The sequence below is a fragment of the Pipistrellus hanaki genome (genome assembly GCF_964339955.1).
Source record: "Pipistrellus hanaki genome assembly, chromosome: 2".
Taxonomy (NCBI): Eukaryota; Metazoa; Chordata; class Mammalia; order Chiroptera; family Vespertilionidae; genus Pipistrellus; species Pipistrellus hanaki.
The window spans coordinates 157,019,127-157,037,004 of NC_140504.1; the positions used below are offsets into that span (position 1 = coordinate 157,019,127).

At 41.3% G+C, this 17,878-nt stretch overlaps 1 protein-coding gene across 1 annotated transcript in view; it reads right to left on the bottom strand.

Moving 5' to 3' along the window:
• The window catches only part of CACHD1 (cache domain containing 1), a 230,236-nt gene that overhangs the window by 136,613 nt on the left and 75,745 nt on the right, over positions 1-17,878 (bottom strand). The window contains exon 2 of the mRNA XM_084871354.1: positions 6,370-6,432. Coding sequence (XP_084727480.1) covers positions 6,370-6,432 — 63 coding nt within the window. The remainder of the gene's footprint in view (positions 1-6,369; positions 6,433-17,878) is intronic.

Here is a 17,878-nt window from a genome sequence, read left to right on the forward strand (position 1 = left end):
AGCAAAGAGCAACAGATGCTCTCTGGAAAAATAAATGAAAATATAGTATCACCCTACCAGACACGTACTGGCACAATGAGAACATGTACTAACAAAACCAAACTGAACTTGCACATACATGGAAACTTGACTAATGAATGAAAACAAAAGTGGGGAAAAATACAAATTTATTCAATAGATAGTGCTAGAACATTTGGAAATACATATGGGGGGGGGGGAGAGAAATTAGATATCCACTTTACATCCAACATCAAAATTAACTCCAGATGGAGAAAAGTCTTACATGAGAAAGAAAAAAGTTTTAGAACACAAAATAGGAGAACTTGTTTATATCACTGGGGTAGAAAAGAATTTAACAAAACATAAACAGCAGGAACCAAGAAGAAAAAAAATTGATTAAAAAAAACTATTAAAATTAAACTTTATTATTTTAATAAGAAAAGTGAAAAGAAAAGCCACAAATTGGAATGATATATTTATTCTGCAAGGGAATCTAATATGTTAACCACTGGCCATATGTAGCCATTTTCATTACAACTGAAATTAAATAAAATTTAATTACTCACTAGCTCCACCCACATGTCAAGTGATCAGTAGCCATGTGTGCTAGGGGCTGCTCAATCAGCACCAATATGGAACTAATCACTTCAGAAAATTCTCTTGGACAGCATTGATGTAGACCATGAATAGACCTTTTAAACTTGTATAATAACCAGTCAGCCCAATTTTAAAAATGAACAAAGGACATTAGTAGACATTTGACAGGACAAAAGAACACCATGAACCAGTCCTCTAGTATATCATAAACAATGTGAAGAGTCATTTCAACTTCATTAGTATTCAAAGTAAACAAATGAAAATTATTAGATACCATTTCAGGGACCCCATTTGACAAAAGATTAAAAATCAGTAACACCAAGTATTACAGAAGATACCGAGCAGCCAATCTATAATACACTGTCTGTAGGAAGGTGACCCGGTTGATCACCAATAAAGTAGTTTGGGCCCTGTCCAGTTTGGCTCAGTGGATAGAGTGTCAGCTTGTTTGGAGGTTCTAGCAGGGGAGCGCAGCTACTCGTATACCCTTGACTGAAGATCGGTCCTCTCCTCTTGGGGGAAAGTCGTCCTCTTCGACCGAGCGTGCAGCTTCGGGAGGGACGCACATGGATCGGTGAGGGAGGAGGGGGACACCTGCCTAGTCAGCCAGATCAGCCGAATCAACCCTGGTGATCAATGGGGTGACAGATGTCGCAGCCAGATTGCCCTCACATCCATCAGTGGATAGAGTGTCAGCCTGCAGACTGAAAGGTCCCAGGTTCGATTCCAGCCAAGGGCATGTACCTTGGTTGCAGGCACATCCCCAGTAGAAGGTGTGCAGGAGGCAGCTGGTCGATGTTTCTCTCCCATCGATGTTTCTAACTCTTTATCCCTCTCCCTTCCTCTCTATAAAAAAAAGCAATTATATATATATATATATATATATATATATATATATATATATATATATTTTTTTTTTTTTTTAAGTACTTTGGCATTATCCAGTTATGTTGCACACTCTGGTACCCAGCAATTCTATTTCAGGGATTGATTCTCCAACCTAGCTAAAGCCCTTCTCCCACCAAGAACATTTGGAAATTGTGTAGATACACACATCACCACCACCACCACCACCACCATTCAATTGTCAGAGGCCAGGGATAATAATTATTATCAGAGGATTTGAACAAAAATAAAACATGAAAACACTAGAAACAGCCCAAGAATTATCAATAGAAAAATACATACTTGCATTAAATGGACTACCACCCAGAATTGAAAATAAATGCACCTTAGCTACAAATCTCAACACAGCTGGTTCAAACGAATATAATGCTGAGTGAAAATGAGAAGATACAGGAATATAAACAATATACTGAAAATTTATATAAAGAATAAAAATAGTCAAACTAAATAATTAATTTGGAGATATTTATACACACATACTAGAGGCCGATGCACAAAATTCATGCAAGGGTGGCCTTCACAGCCCCAGCTGCCTTGCGGCCTTGCCCCCCACCCACACTGAGTTGGTCTGGCACTGCCTGCATCTGTTGCCATACACCTTCCCCCAGTTTCATGGAGCTCCCCGCTCCCCGATGGATTGCCCCACAGAGAGTGGCCTGGGCCTCCCTCTTTGGGGCAATCATGGGGCGATGGTGGCCCCCCTCTGCCACCCGATCAATCGCATGGCATCCACTTTGGCTGGCCTGGCACTAGCGGGTGTCATAGTGTGATAGTCCGGACAGTCATTCAGCTGTTTGGCCATTCGGTCGATTTGCATATTATGCTATTATTATTATAGATATAAACAAATCAACACTTACATACACAAAAGCAAAGGAATGGCTTAACAACCAATCAGGATAAGGTTATATCTGGGAGAAGGAATAAGATAACCTTTGGGAAGGTCACATAAGTCTTGCTACATAATGGCCACGCTTTATTTTAGATGGGTAGAAGGTGGAGGTATTCATTTTAATTTCTTTACTCTCTATGTATATGTTTTTATACTCTTCACATTAAAAAAAACACAAAACTACACAATTGGAAAAAAAGCCAGCTTAATTACATATTCGCTGGGACCCTTGACCTTTCTAAGTTAAAAATAGTAACTCCTCCTATCTTACAGAGCTGTTCTGAAGTTCAGAGGAGATAACAGGTGTGAAAGTGTGAGTGACTGCCAAGGGGGGATCTATTATACCAGAGCTAACACAGATAAGCAGTTCCCTAAAGATGTCATCCTGGAACTATCCTGGATCTCAGGGTCCAGAGTTCCTGGGCGCTTATTAATCAAGTCAAGAAGACAGTAGGACTCTCTGTTTCCTCACTACAAAATGGGAAACCCCAGTCCAGTTCAGCGCACAGGAGTATCATAGCAAAGTGAGAGCAAAGTATTATGTACAATACAAATAGAAGCTTTTATCATTATTGTTATAGTGCCCAGAGGATTGAAAGGGAATGGAAGTCAAGTCAAAGAAGAAGAAATTATTTAGAATGGGTATTTTATTTTACTTCTCTTTTTTTTTTTCTTTCAATTTTATTTTTCATTGGTTTCAGATGTATAGCTTAGGGGAGAGACAATCATATACTGTACATGCCTGGATATATCCAGTATCCCAACTGGCACCATCCATAGTTATCACAATATTATTGACTATGCTTCACTTACATCTCCATGACTGTTTTGTAGCTATCAATTTATATTTCTTAACCCCTTCACCTCTTTCACCCATCATCCCTACCCCTGTTCCCTCTGTCTATGAGTAGCCCCCGGCATTTTTAATTTTAGGCTAACATGATAATGATGATGACATGATAATTACCTCCAAATACTAGCTGCAAAAGAGGCATAAGATCTAATTGTCCAGGGTTCTTCAGAGGGCAGACTGGGGCGACTAGAGAGAAGTTAAAAGTACATTCAGAGTATCAGAGAGAACTCTGTAACACTCAGAATAAGGAGAGATAGAAGTGACTATGTGGTAATTCTCCTTAATTTTATTCATTTTAATAATTATTCAGATAAAAACAGAGTTAGCCCCACTGTGTGGCTCAGTGGTTGAGCATAGTCCCATGCACCAACAGGTCACCAGGTGGCTTCAAGCTGAATCCCCAGTAGGGGGCGTGCAGAAGGCAGCCCATAGATGTTTCTCTTTCTCCTGCTCTCTTCTTCTCTCTCTAAAATATACTTAAAAAACAACAACAACAACAACAAAACACCCACAAGTAAATAAAGAAATATAGTTAGAAGGAACTTCTATTTTGGATGAAAATACAAAATGTTAAAGTAAATTCTGTTAAAATAAAAATACAGGTAACTTGGGGTCAAACTTATTTTGAAAACTAGCTTACTTAAAACATCTTACAAAAAAAAAAGTAATACTGTTTTTATTTAACTTCGAAAACATTTCAGCATTCTAAACATACAAAAATGAACAAAACGTTGCAAATTGTGTTTAATACAGAAGGTTCTTGAACTTTCATTGGTGCAGTGACTCTTCACTTTGTTGACAACGAAGAGTTGTAGTTTGTTTTAAAACAACAGTTTAAAACTATCACACAACTCATGTCAGCTATCCTCCCTTTTCCAGAGCTAAGAATGGCAGGACGCTATGTCCCTATGTACAAAAACAAGACAACCTGAGGTTCAATGGATGCCCACTGCAGTGTCCACAGGACCAGCCTCGGTGCAGGCCCTGGGCGACAGCCCCTCCAACAGGCATCTTCCTCACAGCCTCAACGCCAAGCAAAGCACATCAAGAGCTTGTCTTGATTGTTTGTTTTTTTTACAAACTGTAGATATGTACAGCTTACTTAAACATCTTGAGACTACAGGTAACTTATCGCTTCAGTTTCCTCATCTGTAATAAGGATATTTAACTATGTTTCCTTCAAGGTTATGGAGGAAAATTGCTGTGATAATAGATTAAAATTGCCTGGCAGCAGTATTAGGTGCTCAATCGGCTGCTATGATTTTAAAAATGTATTATTGAGCCCTTCCAAACTTGGTCACAGTGAAATAAAGCAACTGACATCACTACAAGAAAACAGAAACTACCTGCACGTTTGAAAACAGCTGAAGGGAGAAAACCTGTATCTGTTACTGAAGGGAAAGCAGCAAAACTGATATCCCTGGCTCAGTTTCCTTAAAATGTTATCAAGTGGCCGCTGCTCTCCCCCGGAGGGCCCTTGAACATGCCCTGTATAGAAATCTTCCCCTGCAAAACCCTCTGAAATGCCATGATCCTAAAGCACTTTCTAGTTTGTTGGGACAGAATGAAGACAGGGATTATGAAGGTAAGAGCTGATACAGCAAACTACTTCATATTCATTGTAATTTCAGGTCATTTGTTTTTAAAAATACTTAATGTAAGGAGGGGGGGAACAGCACATTCAGAGCTGCTTATACCCTATAAATTAAATCTGAAGAAACCAAAATAAAAAATTTAGTGACTATAAACAGGAAATGCTGAACTTGAAGACTACCTCAGTAATTTATTATAAATACCGTAACGAACTATCCCATATATAACTTCACTCTAATGACACTTGCGAAGCTTTTGGCTCTTGGATGGCATTTCTCAAGTTCAGATCTAGTCAAGCTGTTTTCCATGAATAAAATACAGGCAGCATCTCTGAGGTTTAAGTTATTTTGCCTTTGACCATAGTGATCTCTCCACTCTGTGGACGTTCTCTGCTACACTCTGGCTCTTAGCTTGGTCGTGTTTATTACTTAAGTTTCCAGCCCAGCTTCAAATTACCCGCTGACGGTCACGCAGTTTAATGAAGTGAGTGGATTAGCTGAAATCGAAACCCAGGAATCCTCTTTGCCACCCTTCCTTCGCAAGTGCGGATCAATTATTTAAGACCAAGCTCGCCAACGCTATGTTTTAATTTAGGAAGCAGTCCATGTGAAGCCAGCTCTAAATAAAGTGGGCAGCGCCTGGCTTCAGAACTTTTAGACCTTACAGAGGATGGAAAGAAGATGGCAGAAAACAAGCAGAGGAAGAATATAAGAGGAGAGGAAGAGAAATAAAGAATAAGAAAAGTCCGTATCTATTGAGCTGCTTCTATGCCCAAATTTTCCACATAAGGGTTTCATTTATGCTGTTCATTTGACATGATTTCATTTTTAAAAATATATATTTTTATTGAATTTTTACAGAGACAAAGGGAGAGGGATAGAGAGTTAGAAACATCGATGAGAAAGAAACATCGATCAGCTGTCTCCTGCATACCCCCTAATGGGGATGTGCCCACAACCAAGGTACATGCCCTTGACCGGAATCGAACCTGGGACCTTTCAGTCTGCAGGCCAACACATATCCACTAAGCCAAACTGGTTTCGGCTGATGTGATTTCATTTAATTTTTCATAATCTCATAAGGCAGATATTCTATTCCCTGCATGGAAGACTGGGAACCTGCAGCTTCAAAAGGCTAAGTCGCTTACCGAGGGCCCCCAAGTAAGAAAACCAGAATTGGATGTGCAGCTTGTCTGATTCCAACACCTGGGCACTTTTTCCTCTATCAGATGAAATAATTTCCTAATACTTTTAAAGATGAGCAGTTTAGGAATTTCCAAAACAAAAAAAGGAATGCAACATAGTTCCACAGGGTAGCACACATAAAAGAAAACCATCCATCTCACTGTTATTTCTATGGCCTGTGAGAACCTGAAGTGAGAGGTTGCCACCCTGTGCTTACGATGCCTGTGGATTCATATGCAGGTAACAGGAAACCCGGCATGGAGGTTGCGTGGAAGGGAGTAATGAAGCCACATCTAAGAGCCAAGACCGAGACAGAGAATGTCAAGCAGTAAGTAACCTCTTACCTGCTGCACTTCACTTTCTCCATTTGAGATTTTCTCAGTGTAAACAAAGGAGTTGAATATCCGCTGCAACAGAAAGAAAGGGAACACACATTAGATTTTCTAAGTAACACAGCCATCGGAGTGTGTGTGTGTGTGTGTGTGTGTGTGTGTGTCTGTGTGTGTGTCATTTGTTGATGCCACAAATAGAGTCAAGCTCAAAAGCTTTAATTAAAATACAGTAATTTTACACAGAGGAATCCAAATATCAGCCAAAGTCAATCACGCTTACATAAGCAATGCCTAGGTACTTCTGTAGTGAAATAAACCAGATGCTACACTATATTTTTCATTTTCAAAAATACATTTAATTATAGACTTCCGGAGCCCATGCCATTCTATCCGAGCGGTATAATCTGACAGAGTTGTGTTTATCATCTAAATCCTGAACTCCCTGAATGCCGCAACTGTTTACAGACACCAACATCCAGTGTCACAGAGCTCCTTACAGAGGATTCTTTCCATATTCTTCCCTGCCCCTGTCCGGCCAGTCCCTGCCCATAGTATCCATCACCTTCACTGCCTAAGCACCCCCTCGGGAAAGCAACACAACAGAGCTTTGCCAAGTCTGTGTGGCCTGAAGAGAAGATGCAGTTCTTGCAGGCCAGGAAATGGGACAGCCGTGCCAAGACATGAGTCCAAACTGTGACACACAAGCACACATTCTTCCACCGGGTTCCGCCTCCCCAGTGCCCCCTGCTCCATATGTTGCCGGCATTGAAAATGCCCCTGCAGACTTAGGACTTTATCAAACCCTGCCACTACTAAGCAATCACAAGAGATTAACATATAACAATGAGGAGAAAAATGAGAATCAAAGATATGTGTCTGGGGGAGACACACACACACACACACACACACACACACACACACACACACAGACAAACCAGCAGCAGCCTCATCATTTATCCTAAAACTTTAAAGATGCCTCTGGAACTCTCCAGATGAGTAAGTAAGGAGTCAGACCTGGAGATGTCAGCCAACAGTTCCCTTTCGCCTTTCGATTTTCCTGCCAAGGGTTTGTCAGCATCTGGGACAGCTTCCCAGGCAACCTAACACACCTGCATGGTTGTGATGAGGTAGACAAGTGCCAAGTTCATCAAGTGCTGTGCCAATGAAGGCAGATAAAGGTGCTGGGTGGTGGTGGTGGTGGTGGTGGCGGGAGAGGGAGGGAGCAAAGACTCTTGGGAAGAATTGGGATGGAATTACAGTCTAGAACATTCTAATTATGAATCAGTATACTTTTCTAATGCTCCCCTCATTCATTCAATAAATATTGTTGTTGTTTCTCTTTCATAAAAATGACTCTGCTGACAGGAAATGTATGGACTTTTAGTAACAGTGATGATGATGATATTGGCTACTATTTACTGGAGGTTGATGATGGGGCAGTCACTATACTAAGCATGTGATATCTATTTACTTAAAGAAGTCTCATAAAACATCTTTGTGACAGCATTATTATTATTTCCCTTATACAGATGAGGAAACTGGTGCATATTTATTGAGGGCCTAATGTGATACACACATGGTACTTCATATGCAAACCTTACTTATTAATCTTTATAATCTGCAGCCCCACAGATGTAAAGGTAAGACCCTGGGGAAATTAAAGAATTTATCAAAGTTAGTTGGCTGAAATTTCCACCCAAGCAGTGTGACTTCAGAGGCAGTGCTCCTAACTCTATTGTCTCATAACAATTGGCTACCTACCCATATAAGACTACTCCTGCTAGGAGCTCACTCTTGGACACAACACAGACCCACAATCCCTTATATGCAATTCTAAAATAAGAAAGCACTGAAAATCAAATGTTTTGCAATGACACACTTGTTAGTAAAATATGACCTGACCGGAACTTGTTTGGTAGTAAATCCCAACTTCAATTGCTGTATATTAATAGTCTTCTTTAAAACATTTGGTGGAGGTATTCATTTTCTTTGATTCAGATGTATTAATGCATCTGACATAGGGTTCTTCTCCAGGTCTTACTGGAGTGTTTTGCCATTAGGAGGCATCAGGATGACCCTGGCCAGTGTGACTCAGTTGGTTGAATGTTGTCCCTATGCATTGAAAGGTTACAGGATCGATTCCCAGCTAGGACACACACCCAGGTTGCGGGTTCAATCCCCAGTTGAGGTGCATGAGGGAGAGGGGGGCGGCAACGAATTGATGATTCTCTCTTACATAGAGTTTCTCTCTTTCTCTCCCTCTCCCTCTCTCAAATCAATAAAATCATATTCTTTTTTTTTTTTAAAGAGGTATTAGGATTCTGAATCCTAAAACAGACTGTTTTAAGAAAGGGATTATGAACTTATAGACTTCCATTCCTACAACTCTAAGTTCCCAGTTTTCTGGTACACATCTTTTAATGCTTTTAGAGTCTCATTAAATGTCACTGTCACCCACATCCCCAGATCATATTCTATGTTCTTATAGAATTTGATTTTCAAAACCTGCTCAGGACCAAGAAAACACTTCTATTAAGAACTAGTGGCCCAGTGCTCACTTTGGCAGCACATACACTAAAATTGGAATGATACAGAGAGGATTAGCATGGCTCCTGTGCAAAAAAACTAGTGGCCCGGTGCACAAAATTTGTGCACATTAAAAGGAAATTAATTAGAGGAAAGATTTTAATATTGCTATTTGCCCTTTCTCTATAATGGAAGTATCAGAGATGAAAGAAAATTAGTAAAATGTATATGAAAATATCCTTCCTGTCAGAGTCTGGGGCATGCCACAGGACCCAGAGCCAAGTCCCCGCCCACCTGCGTGTGCCTCAAAATCGCAGGAGACCCAGACCTAGCTGGCCCCACCCCCATTGGGTGAGACCCAGACCTGGCTGGCCCCACCCTATGGCTGCGTCCGCCGGGTAGGGACGCAGCCATAGGTCCCCGGGCCTGAGGCTGGGCAGAGGTGCAGCCTCAGGCCCCCATCAAGTCCTGCCAGGCAGAAAAGGGGAGGGGGCACGCAGCAGCCTCAGGTCCCCCATCAAGCCCCGCCGGGTGGGGGGTGCAAACTGAGGTCCCCCGCCCCGGCCAGGCACCATGCAGCTTTAGGTCCCTGCTGATTGGTACTTATGGCATCATGGTGTGACAACCATTTGCATATTAGCCTTTTATTATTATGGTTAACATAATTTATGTAGTGTCTCAAGATTTTGGTGAGTGTGGTCAACTTTGTATCTCATTCATGGCAATGACATTCCAGTGTTAAAACAACAGTGGATTCCTCGGCAGTAATAAGGAATATATGTGGGGACTTGACTTGTCTGTGAGGCTGTTTCAGTCCCTGTTTTACTCACTTTTTGTCATAACAATTATTAATGATGACTGCTAATACTTTTATGTGGATGTTTTTATGCCTTATAAGCATTTCTACACATTCTACACCTAGTAAGTATAGATGGGTAAAAGAAAAGTTTCAAAGCAAGAAGGAAGTTACAGAGATGAGCAGGAGTGACTCTGCAGACTGCCTATTTCATATGGCCCTCTAGCCCCTCCTCCAGGAATGAAAGATGACCTGATCATGGCTTGGGCCTACCACCAAAGCCAAAAATTTTGTCCTTCTCTCTCCCCTGTGGGAAGGAGTATTAGTGAGAAACCGGTAGAACCTAAACAAGTAACTCATAGCTAAGCAGGTCAGCCAGTGGTGTCTGGTGCAAGGTTAAAAGTTCAGGCTTATGTGTGTGCACAAGACCTCAAGGTACAGAGGGAGTTTCCACTACACTCTAGCTCAGTGACTTTTAACCAGTGTGCCACAAGAATTATTAAAACATGCAATATCTGGCTACTTAGGGGCACTGGCCTTTTTTCCCTTAGATTGTCAAATTAAAAAAAAAAATGACAGCAGCCAGCACAACAATAGCCATATGGTGTGAATGAAACAAAATTATACCTATTTTCTGTCTTTCTATCAGATCTGCAAATATATATGTATGTGTGTATGTATATATATATTTGGTATGCTGCAGAATTTTAATAGTTTCTGTGTGCCATGAGATGAAAAAGGTTGAAAATAGTTGCTCTAGGTCAACGGACAGCACTCGTCTTTCTGAAAACACAGCGCCTGCTAAGCCCAGCTCTCAAAGGCTTAGTTTAGTACTTTAATAGTTTATAATTTCACATACATGGTTAGATTTGATCTCCACAACAACCCTATGTGGTAGGAAGGGCAGGGATCAGAAACCACTTTTATAGATCTAAAAAACGATGGCTCAAAAGTTAGAGAATGTTTCACAGGTATAAAATCCAAGTGCTGAGGTCTGAACCTATGACTTGATTTAAAAACAGACGTTGCTTTTAGCAAAGCTATCAAGTTTATTCACTTCACCTTTTTGCTCAGGATAATCTAGGAATCTTAATGCCTGTATGTAGAAAACCAAAAGGATTTGGGTGTTTGTTTTTTTAATCTATTTATTGTAAGCAAGATCCAATGTGCTGGCATAATCTTATATATATGACCGATATTAGAAATAATTAAGAGGCCCAGACAAAGTTGTTTTTTTTTAATTACTTTCTATTGCTATGTAAAACTGTGAAAAGAATAGAATATAGGTTGTTTTATTTTTATTATTTTTATTTGTGTGTGTGTGTGTGTGTGTGTGTGTGTGTGTGTGTTTTGGGGGGGGGGGGGCTTTTTTTTTTTTTTTTATTTGAGCCAGAAATTCCAAATGATATACTAGCTGACATTTTGGTGACTTCAGGGTAAACAGTTTTTTGTTCACTAGAGGACTTAGAAAATGAAAATGGAGCCGAAACCGGTTTAGCTCAGTGGATAGAGCGTCGGCCTGCGGACTGAAGGGTCCCAGGTTCGATTGTGGTCAAGGGCATGTACCTTGGCTGCAAGCACATCCCCGGTAGGGGGTGTGCAAGAGGCAGCTGGTCGATGTCTCTCTCTCGTTGACGTTTCTAGCTCTCTATCCCTCTTCCTTCCTCTCTGTAAAAAATCAATAAAATATATTAAAAAGAAAATGAAAATGGAAAAGTTTCCCTAAAACATAAACAATGATTAGCAATCTGAAAAGACCAGCCCCTCCAGGCCTCGGGGGTGACTTTCTCTCAGGAACAGGGAAAGGGAAAGGCTGGGCGTGTGGGTGGGTAACCTGCATCCTATTTCCAAGCTGTCACGTTCCCTTCTATCAGCTCCCTGGAGGACAAAAGGAATCCCAGAAATCCGAACTCTTCATTGGAGCACAACCTGCAGGGAGAGTCTGAGCCCTCTCCTCAGCGCACACATGCCGCCAATGGCAGAAATATTGTCCACCTTTGCCCTTTTTCTCTCGCACTCCTGTCAAATACTAAAAGTAAACCTAAGTTTTGCTGCACAGTAAAAAAAAAAAAAAATCATTAAAACGGGTGAGGAGTTTTAAAAAGTTATTTTACCTAGAAACATTTCATGGAAAACTTGTTCACTAGCTACTTTATTTCCACACTAAAAAGGAAACAGTAACCATGGCAAGATGCCTTATTCTTCTGCTCATGAGAACTGAGGACTCCGATCTAAAGACAAGGTGACCTGCCTCTCGTTAATACACACACTTTGGAAAACTGCCAGCATCTTCTAACGTGAGTGATGTGCATACGGCTGCTCAGAGCAGCACCGCTCACAATAACCCCCAACCTGGAAAACATTTAAATGCGCATCAGCAGTGGAACAGACAAGAGATGGGTGGTGTATTCACACGACAGGATATCTGGGGACGGGAATGCACAGACGACTGCACCAGGCACCAACATGATGACTCTCACACCCATCATACTATTGAGTGACAGGAGCCAGACACCAGAAGACAGAGTATACAGTTCCGTTTGTACCCAGTTCAAAAAACAGACAAAACTTCCAACTGCTGGAAGTCCAGGTGGTGACCACGCTCTGTGAGTGAACAGGACAGGGCGTGCAGGCCGCTCCAGGAATGCTGACACCTCCGTTTCCTGGCCTGGGGGCTGCTACAGGGGTGTGCCCGCTTTTGGGGGATCCTTCAAGTGGCACAATCATGACTGGACACTCCTCTATGTGTCTGCTACATCTCAATAAATGTACCTTTGACATACATTCTAGGCTGTCGCTTTACAATATACCCTGGCCAAATGTTTTTGCATACTTTAAAAACTATATAGTGGTTTTTAAAAGGACAGGAATCTAATAACTGGGCTATTATAAACATTCAAGGAAAAATCAACACCCCCAGTCTGTAATCCAAGTGAAACGGGGACTGAACCCACCGGGGGGTCACAGAGGAGGTCACAGACAGGGTCTCCTCAGCCCTCCCTGAGGTTATGTAGTAACTGCTCCCTCAAACTCTTACGTACATAACATAATGCACGCAGTTATTTTTAAAAAAATATACTTTATTGATTTTTTACAGAGAGGAAGAGAGAGGGATAGAGAGTTAGAAACATCAATGAGAGAGAATCATCCACCAGCTGCCTCTTGCACATCCCCTACTGGGGATGTGCCCGCAACCAAGGTACATGCCCTTAACTTGAATCCAACACAGGACCTTTCAGTCTGCAAGCTGACGCTCTATCTACTGAGCCAAATCGGTTTCGGCTGCATGTAGTTCTTGAACATCCCACCCAATGGTACTGTACACACCTGAACGTTCAGCAAGGAAAAAAAAAAAAAAAGTGGGTGTCTGAATGAGAGTTTCATCCAACCTGGATGCTCTAAATCTCTGTAGCACGATGTAATCAAACCTCCTGTTGCATATTCCGTCCCTTTCCTCCCTAAGCACTGCCTCCCCCCTCCTTCAAAAGGGAAGTTCAATTCCAATAAAGTTAGAAATTAAAGAATCATGTAACCACTGAATCCAGTCCCCCTAACTCTACTGCGAGAGAAGAGACGACACCCTGCTCTGCCTGTGTCTGTGTCTGTGTCTGTGTCTGTGTCTGTGTCTGTGTGTGCGCTGCGGAGCCCGCTCTCCTCCACCTGTGGGTGGCACCCTGGTCCCCACGCCCTGCTCCACTGACCCACCTTCCCAACCCCATCACCTTCCCTCCCAAATCTCTCTGTTCAGTGGAGCCTGCTTAACAGATGGCAAGAGAATCCCACTTCGCTGGAACAGGAACAATTACGTGAGCATTTAATAAGACCATCAGTCCAGACAGTTGGCCCCCCCTTCCCATTTCCAGCAGCTCTGCCAAATTTTAACTAGATATTTAAAAGAATGGTGTATAGCACAACACCACGGTGAAGAAATAAAAGCCTTTATAAAGCCTAATGAGATTCTGTTGGTCTGCCTCCCTAATCTTTGCTAAGAAAATGCAGGACTGAATTTTTTTTCATCAGGTTATTCTCTTGATGTTTACAAGGTTTCCGTCCCCGGCCAATTTGGCTGACAGTTCACTAATAGCTGTTTTCTGCTCTGGATTTCTTCCTATGATCTAGGAATTGTGGCCAAAGGGGAGGAAAAGATAGATGGCCACGGCTATCTCAAGAAGCAGACCAACTTTCACCGTTAAAAGAGAAAGTGCTGTCATGCAAACAAGCTCCAACAATCAGTGCGCAGGGAATGAAAGGCAACTTAACTTAAGTGTTTCAGGAAAGAAAACATATGCATGACTTTATTCTGCCCTGAGCATGAATAATCTTTTACTAGGATTTAAGGGCTCCCTCCTGCCCCGATTAAACATTGATTTTTACCAGACTCTTTAACCTCACACTGTTAAACATATGGAATGTCCAGAAAAATGACATTACCTTAAGGAGGCTCATCATTCTCCATTCTGAGTTTGCAAATCTGGTGCTATAAATCTGAATCATAAATAAAAAATAAAAAAAATTCTAGCCATAACCGGGTTGGCTCAGTGGATAGAGCATCAGCCTGAAGACTGAAAGGTCTCAGGTTTGATTCCAGTCAAGGGCATGTACCTTGGTTGTGGGCACATCCCTAGTAGGAGGTGTGCAGGAGGCAGCTGATCGATGATTCTCTCTCATCGATGTTTCTAACTCTCTATCCCTCTCCCTTCCTCTCTGTAAAAAAATTAATAAAATATATTTTTGGAAAAAAAACCTCTAAACCTGCCCATTCTGAATATAGGTGGCTCAAGAAAATAGTTTAGAGTATTAAAATGGTTGCCACTAAAAAGAAAAATCGAAAATAACCTAAAATATCCAATCACCGCAAAAGGGGACTGATTAAATTACTCTTTATTCAATCAAGAAAATATTGCACAGCTATTATAACCATTGTTTTCATTGCTAATGTTTTAAAAGCATTTTCATATACAAGTATTGTTCTAATTATGTCTGTGGGGGGGGGGGCGTGCATTACAAATAATAATGTTACCATGTATATTATCAAGGGCCCAGGATGGATTCAGATGCTTTACAACACATTATCTCATTTAATAGTCACAGCATCCTTTTATAGTAGTTACTTTGTCTTCATGTTGCAGAGGAGGAAACTGAGATTCTGTGGGGTTTAACTTGTCCAAAGCTGACCATTAAGTAAGTGCCCAAGTCAGATGCAAAATTGGTCTTACTTCCAAGTTTATGTATTATCTTCTATGTGAACACAATGCAACAGAGAAAACTTATGCAAAAGCTAAAAAGTGACCAAAATAATAACAGGACTTGTCCATGACTAAGGAATAAAAAACATATTCTTTTTCTTCCCCATCCCCCCACCCAGCCCCCCTCAACCTCAAAATAGAGCATGTACTTCCTGCACAATGGAGAATGACAAACATTTTTCAGGGTTGATCACACTCAAAAAAGGGGGCACACATTTAGAGTTACAGCTACACTCTACAAAAATCCATCTGCACTAGATCCCCACCTGCAGAACTTGCAGAGAAAAAATAAACCCCAGGGCTCCTGCATGATCCCCACGAGAAAGGTTGGCTCTTGAAAACCACAGTGACTTGCAAGAAACAAGGCTATTCCAGGTTCATGACAAAGGGAAATGCTTAGGTGCTGAAAGTCACGGCAGAGGAAGAGGCCTAGATGGGGAATTTAAAACAAAACGAATCCATGCACAATAGATGACCTTGTGCAAATGGTACACTGGGTGCCCGTGTCCTGGTCTAACAGACTTCCTTGTTCTGGTTTAAGGTTGCTATATATAAAAATGTAATGGCTATTGTTTATATAGTGCTCCCTATCCGGCACTAGGTACTTTGCATGCATTAACTCAACCTCATAAATGTGAAGAATTTATATAGAGCGCACTAAAAACATTGTGAATGTATTTCACATAGCATTGTTATAGTTATCCAAACAGCTCGAGAGTTGTTCTATGATGTTCTCTTCCAGTTCATCTTTAAAGACTCTTCTCTTAATGACAGTTGTTCTCTGATGGAGGAATGGGGAGAACAAACATTATCTGTATAGACACCAACGTCAGTCCCACTTCATTCTTAACCTCCCACCATGGTAATCTCCCCTTTTCTGGACTTCTATAGCAAAGACTGTTTCTGTACAATTTAAATAATTATTCACTGTAAAAAAAAAACAAACGGAAAAATATGTAAAGGAAGAAGAGAGGGAAAAAAAGCTGTTGTCTGACTACTCAGTAAAAACCAACTACTGTTTACATTTTACTTTATTTCCTTCCACTCTTTTGGGTGTCTGGGTCCTAACTTTGACTATGCCATGAATTCTTACCACAGTGCATTGTACACAGTGAGCATAAACAAGCACTTGTGTACCCATTAATCTAGGCATTAAATCATTCAGGTCATTATTGTGGCTGGTTACTCAACCAGCTAGCAAAAAAAAAAAAAAAAAAAAAAAAAAAAAAAAAAAAAAAAAAAAAAAAAAATGGAGGAAGGTGTCCTTTCTCTTTAGGATAAAAAATGCTCCCCACTTCACCCTGTTTTCCTTCTCTGTCCTCTACTGGCTCTAAACACTCACACACACCGCCTTGCAGATACTTCAAACTCACAAAAGAATCAAATTATTAATTCCTTAGGCTGATGGCATTTAACTCAACACCCTTCAAACCAACACGAACTCTGAATAGTAAGAAATCTTGTGGGAGAGCCACGAGTTGGTGACAAGTGTCACCTTGACAAAGGGCTGCCTGTTTGGGTCCACTCTACCCCTCAAAAGAAATTACCAGCAGAAAGGAGTAGCTTGCAGTCTTGAGTTAGCAGGGAAAATCTAAAGCAATCATCTCAGCGGGCAAAGTTTCTAGTCTTGATCACCAGATTTCCTGTTGGAGCACTCAAACCAGGACAGTGGTGGGTGACTAGGAAGCCAGAGAACAAAGACAGGCAACACAAGACAGAAACCCTTCTCTAAATTCAATAAAGCTCCAGGAGGGTTATTGGACTTTTTTTTTTTTTTTTTTTTTTCTCCTTTCTTTTTCGTCGTTGTTGTGTTGGCTTTCAAAGGGGTGAGAGGGGGAAAGGCGAGTAAATCAGTTCCACATGTTGGAAAGATCCAGCCTTTAGCCAATGTAACTTGACTATAAGTAATATTCATGACAATGCACATGGCAACCTCTCAGAAATGGAAAGTTGAGTTGCCCAAATGCTTTGCAGATGGTGCCAAATTTCCACTCCTCTAACTCCTAATTCTCCCCCCACCCATACCCACCCCCAGGATCTCCATGAAGGCTTCTTTATGTTTGTTTGTTTATTTGTTTGTTTCACCTTGAAAGAAAAAGGAAAGGTAGTTATTTAATGTGTTTATTTTCGGGGTGGGGTACAGTTTATGTGTATAACAGGCCTTTCAATATTTAGTGTTCCGTGGGCGCCCAAACCCACACAAACACTCAGGTCTTTGGGAACCCACCCACTAAAGACAAAGGGAGCTGTAAACCCTGAAATGCGTACCCTTCCAGACCTAAGCAATGATGTTTAATTAATAACTCAGCCAGCTAATCATAGCCTTTCTGAAGGCGTCAGAAACCATGTAAAAGATGGCCCCGTATTCTTAAGAAGCTGATTCTAAGTGGGAGAAGACATTAAGAATTATGAAGTAAGAAGGAATATGAACAACGCAATACAGAACTCGGTGTGAACGCTGGGCTGGGCAGAGGCTCCGGTAGGGGCGGAGTTGGGAGTGGGCAGGAAGAGGTAGGGACCACTCCGAAGAGATGGGACTTGGGCTGGATTTTGAGGTCAGATTTAAATAGGACAAGAGAAAAAGAGCATGGGGGAGAGCATTGTGGAGCCTTCCAGGAGAGGTCTGTACTTAGCACTTTCAACAAGCCCTGTTCTGGATGACAGGGACACAGGAATGAGCATAACTAACAAAATCCCTGTCTGTGTGCACCCTATATTCTAAGTCCCTTGGCTTCAAGAAAACCCTTAATAAGAACTTACTAAGCCCTGGGCCATATACTAGGAGGGGTGCTCAAAGCTGAGGACATTGCTTCTTCTAGGAAAAGCTCACATTCCAGAGAAAGATCCCCCCAAGTCAATCATTATAATGCAGTGTCAGTTTCAAGAGAAGCTTTTGGAAATAAAATGGAACAAAATGGAATAAAAAACGATGAAGCTAAACTATGGAGGTATT